Here is a 4,871-nt window from a genome sequence, read left to right on the forward strand (position 1 = left end):
AGATTAATTGCCCAGTGCTCTGCTATGTTGGGTAGCAAAGCAAATCATCTGTGTGGGTAAAAATAGTAAGGGAGGCATCTCAGCTGCTGCTCAGGCTCCCCTTTCCTTGTGTGCTTCATGCCAGTGCTGTTTGAGGAGCGTGGAGAAAAGGGCTCTGCAGAGCACACGGAGTTAAGAAGTTTTGTCATTATTATGTTGCTAAAATGAGACAAAGCTGTTGGGGTTTTTTCTCACTTCCCTTTCCCCAGAAAACCCTGCTTGCCAACAAGGAAGCAGCTCATTAGAGGAAAGCAGGTGGCATTTACCAGGGCATAAGGGGAGCAAGAAGTGTGTCCGTGAATGTACTGGGAAGGTGCCTGTCCAGTGAGCAGGTGGAGGGGCAAACTTGTTTTGGTGTTTGATGTGCAGTTCAAACAGAGGTTGTTCATGGAATGCAAAATGGTTCATGGAAATAGCGCATTGTAACCCCAGAAAGGATCAGCAGCACTGTCCACACAGCAGCTTAAATGTTTCACAAAATAGGAGTAAACCAAAAGCTGGTGTTCAGAGTCTCATATCCCAATGCTCCTAGTAAGAGGAGTACCACAATGCAATTGCTTTCCATGTAGCCTAAATTATAAATTTCCTTTGGTATTTCCTCAGGCAAGACAGCAAGCCCAGCTGAGACATCAGATGGCAGAAGACAGCAAAGCTGAATATTCTTCCACCTTACAGAAGTTCAACAGTGAGCAGCATGAGCATTACTACACACACATACCAAACATCTTCCAGGTAAGGGTTGCTGGCAGGGCTCTAGAGTAACCCATAATCCTGTGACAAGAACAGATTGCACATCACGTCAATTCCATGACCCTGGCTTTTAATTTTTGGTGATTTTTTTTTGGTCATTCTTAGAAAATTTTACATGCAATCTGCCACCCTGAGAGGTGGTAGGATAAATTATCCCTTTTTCTTAAATTAGGTAAAAAGGGATCAATAATACACAAGAAAGGTGACGTTGAACTGTCGTGACAGATGAGGACAGTCTCTGGAGTCCTCACAATCTTTCTCTGTTCAGCTCCTGTGTCCGTGCAGCTGGGGATGAGGGAGAGCATCACTGGCATTGTCAGGGCAGGAGGCAGCTGGGCATTGTTGAATCTGTAAAGTCCCACAGCCCTTTATAACCTGTGTTCAAATCAGGCTGCACAGATGTTTAAATGCAAACCACAATGATTCTGCAGCAGTGAATCCAAAAGGTTTTAAGCAAGCTGCTAATTGTGTCTTAGGGTGCCTAAGGACAGACTGCAGAGGAAGAATAAAAAAGCCATCGGATTCATTCTGAGTGAAGATCTGAGTTTGTGCTTGAATGAATGAATTGAGGTTAATGTAGTGGAACAGAACTTCTAAATGACTGTTCCACTGCAGTGGGTCATAAGCATCAGAAGTGGAAAATACCACCTTTTCAAGGGAGGAAATGTCACATGCTTGTCATCAGATGAGAAGTAGCTGATATTTGCGTGGCAAACACGCACTTTGTGGCCCACTGCTGAAACTTGTGAGCTAAATGGACATCTCCTCTTTTGCCTCATGGTATTTCAAACCAATGCCTTGAGATAAACTGTTCCTGGAATCAAGTAAATACTGGAGCTGATGAGCACTCTGATCTGTAGGTGACCATGTTAAAGCCCTTTCCCCTATCAGTGCACCAGTGAGCTCCACGGCTTTTTTTAGATGTTGAAATAAGCTGTTTTGTAAAGAATTGATGTTGCTTGTGGATCAGTCAAGGCAAAGGGGATTTTTGAGTTGACTGCTCCTGCAGTCCAGTGTGAATCAGGCTGCTCCTGTTCATGTCCATCTGTATCCTGCTTTAATTTGTCACAATAGAATTATGCCACATTCAGTTTCCCTCCGTGGTAAAGGAGAGGCCCCTGAAAGACATGCTGGAGATGCTGGAACTGAATCCACTGAGCAGTGAGGAGCATGTGTTGGGAAGCTGTGGTGTGAACAACACGGGATGTTTTTATTGTACATGAATACATCAATACATGGTGCATTGTGAACAAGATATGATGTACAGGACTCCCTGAAAACCAAAAATCACCTTCTAGGAAAAAGAAGGGGACACATGAAGATCTTTGCTTGGATTCTACAGTGGAATGAAAACAAGATTGTTCAGGACATGTACAGAAAATGAAAGAATTTTTTTCAGAAATTCTTTTAAAAGCCTTAGGAACAATCCTCAGAAAAGTCTAAAGCTGGGAGTTTGACAAATCAGCATTTTTTAACATAAAAAGTTAATTGAAAAAAATCCAGTAAGAGTAAAAGAGATTACTTTTAAAATGACATTTTGATGTTTGAGGGAACAGTATCACTTGGTGCCTTCCTGAGAACAACTGTCCTAGTTTGTTCTTAAAAATATATTTAATCCCCAAGTTTTAAAGTAGTTGATGTAAGCTGGAGAGGAAAATAGGGTGAAGCTGTGAAGTTAATCTTGATGTTTGACCTGAATCAAATGTAATATTTTAGAAAATACAGGAGATGGAGGAAAGAAGGATCGTGAGGATAGGTGAATCCATGAAAACATTTGCAGAAGTCGACCGCCAAGTGATCCCTATCATTGGGAAGTGTCTGGATGAGATAACAAAGGCTGCAGAAGCAGTGGATCACAAGAATGTAAGTGTTGCATTGTTGGTTGTCATATTTAGTATTGGTCTCAAATTTATGGAGACCCAAATCCTGGGTCCAGGCTGCAGCACAAGTGCTCTGCAGTCACGGAACGAAACCAAAGAACAGCTTCTTGCCCCAAGCTGCTTTGTCTGAGGCAGGATGTGCTCAGATTATTTCCCAAATCTACTTAACACCCAAAAATACCTTTCCTGCCACACTTTTAAATTTTTGTTGCTTGCTTGTTTTTAAGGAATATTCTCTCATTTTGTTAGGATAATTACTTTTTGAAATACTGCTATTTAAAAGCAGGCATCTGCATAGAGTAAGGTGATGTTGGACATAATTTCGGATACTTAATCACCAATTCTTATAAAAGTGCTTTCTATGTCTCATAGGCAGAAAACTGAATGTTTCAGAAATGTCTTCATTCCAGTTAACTTTATAATAATGAAAATATTTAAAGTATTGGCTACATGAACTGTTGCAAAATCTTTCTGTAAAATATTTCTTTGCAGGTTTGAGGTTTGCTGGCAATCTGTAAATGAGGAAATCTTGATTTCTGAACATAATTTTCCTTCATAGGATGCAAAGAAGCCTCTCTGATAGAAAGGCTAATAAAGATTTCAGTTGAGCTTCCTGATGTACAGTGACCACAAGGGCAGAAGTGTTTTCTATTTGGTTTGCAGAATGATCTGCTCCCTTCCTACATGAAGCCTCTGTTCTTCCAGCCTTTCTCATGGATCATGTTAGTGCTTCAAATGCTGACAGCATGTGTCTTGCTGCCTGTTTGAATTTCCCATACATGTTTTTCACTGGAATCTTTTCTGAGCTGTTCAGTGCCCAGAGCTATGAACTGGCAGCATAAGCCCGAGGCTGAAGTTTTGAAATGAATCCTCTCCTCTCTGTTCAGCAATTGCTCTCACAGAGAGCAGCATAGGAAACTCAGGAATCTGAAAATCACTCTCTGAGTGGGAAAAGGGGGAATTGGGGCACAGATTCCCATGTTTGAATAACATACCCTGCTTGAGGTACAGCTTTTGGTGCTGCGTGATGAAACCATGCTGGGGAGATTCACATCTCAGCCTACACTCTGCCCCAGCCTTCTTAGCAAAACACAGTGAAACTTAAGCTGGGTGTTTGAATCAGGGTGAATTTTATATTCTTACACACAAATAAGTCCAATTGATGGCTCATACACAAGTGTGACATTGGAAAATGATGACTTTGAGCATTGACAACTGAATTTACCAGGACCTCCTGTAAACACTGTGCTGACAAAAATGTATTTAACTAAAATAGTTATGTCTGAGCAGCTACAAAGGGTTTAGTGTGTTCTGTCTGGAAACAGTTATGTTCATAAGGACTTCTTTTTTCTAAATATCAGCAAGGATTTTTTCATCTCTGCAGCAGTAATTTCCAATTTTGTTGGTTCTAATGAAAGTGCTGGATTAGCTACTAAATGTGCAACTGTGTAAATAGGATTGCTTTATGCCCTCACTGCACTGCATAGCATTCCTGTTAATACCAATAGAAACTGCCTGGATTTAGCAGAGAGTACTGGTTAGCTGTTACCATGTTTCTAAGGCAGTTTTAAATAGGTTTTTTTCCATTTCCCCTTTCTAACCACTTGAACAACACAAAGGTTGTGTTGCAAGTGTGAGCTGTGGTGGCTGCCAGGTGAACCTGTGCAGAACCTGACTCAGAGGGCTCTAGCAGCAGATAAAACGAATTTGTTACGGGCTTGGAGTTCCTGTTATGACATTATCCCTGTGATATATGGAGCATGCTGGTTATTTTTAGCTCCATTGTAGTGGAAAGATGTTTTGAATAAATGGACGGAACGCTGTAAAATTCAGAGGGAAAAAGTGAAAAGCTCCATGCACAGGATAAAATACCAGTGGAGTATTTACTATAACTTGGTGGAATCTCTTAGAATCAGAGAATGGTTTGGGTGGGAAGGGACCTTAAAGGCCACCCAGTTCCACCCCTTGCCATGGGCAGGGACAGCTTCCACTGTTCCAGGTTGCTCCAAGCCCCATCCAGCCTGGCCTGGAACACTTCCAAGGATGGGGCATCCACAGACTCCAGACTCTTGTAAATAGTCTCTCTCCATCTTTCCTGGAGGTTCCTTTTAGGTACTTTTAGGAAGGCAGCAGTTGAGTCACCCCAAAGCCTTCTATTTTCCAGGCTGAACAATCCCAATTCTCTCAGCCTTTCTCACTCTT

General features: G+C 41.7%; 1 protein-coding gene across 23 annotated transcripts in view; it reads left to right on the plus strand.

Moving 5' to 3' along the window:
- Positions 1 to 4,871, plus strand: part of FNBP1 (formin binding protein 1) — a 71,495-nt gene that overhangs the window by 39,764 nt on the left and 26,860 nt on the right. For all 23 annotated transcript variants that reach the window (XM_017745470.1, XM_017745471.1, XM_017745479.1 and 20 more), the window contains exons 7-8: positions 643 to 771; positions 2,506 to 2,652. In XM_017745470.1, the coding sequence (XP_017600959.1) occupies positions 643 to 771; positions 2,506 to 2,652 (276 nt within the window). The remainder of the gene's footprint in view (positions 1 to 642; positions 772 to 2,505; positions 2,653 to 4,871) is intronic.

This window comes from Corvus brachyrhynchos, unplaced genomic scaffold (assembly GCF_000691975.1).
Source record: "Corvus brachyrhynchos isolate BGI_N302 unplaced genomic scaffold, ASM69197v1 scaffold59, whole genome shotgun sequence".
In the NCBI taxonomy this organism is placed as follows: domain Eukaryota; kingdom Metazoa; phylum Chordata; class Aves; order Passeriformes; family Corvidae; genus Corvus; species Corvus brachyrhynchos.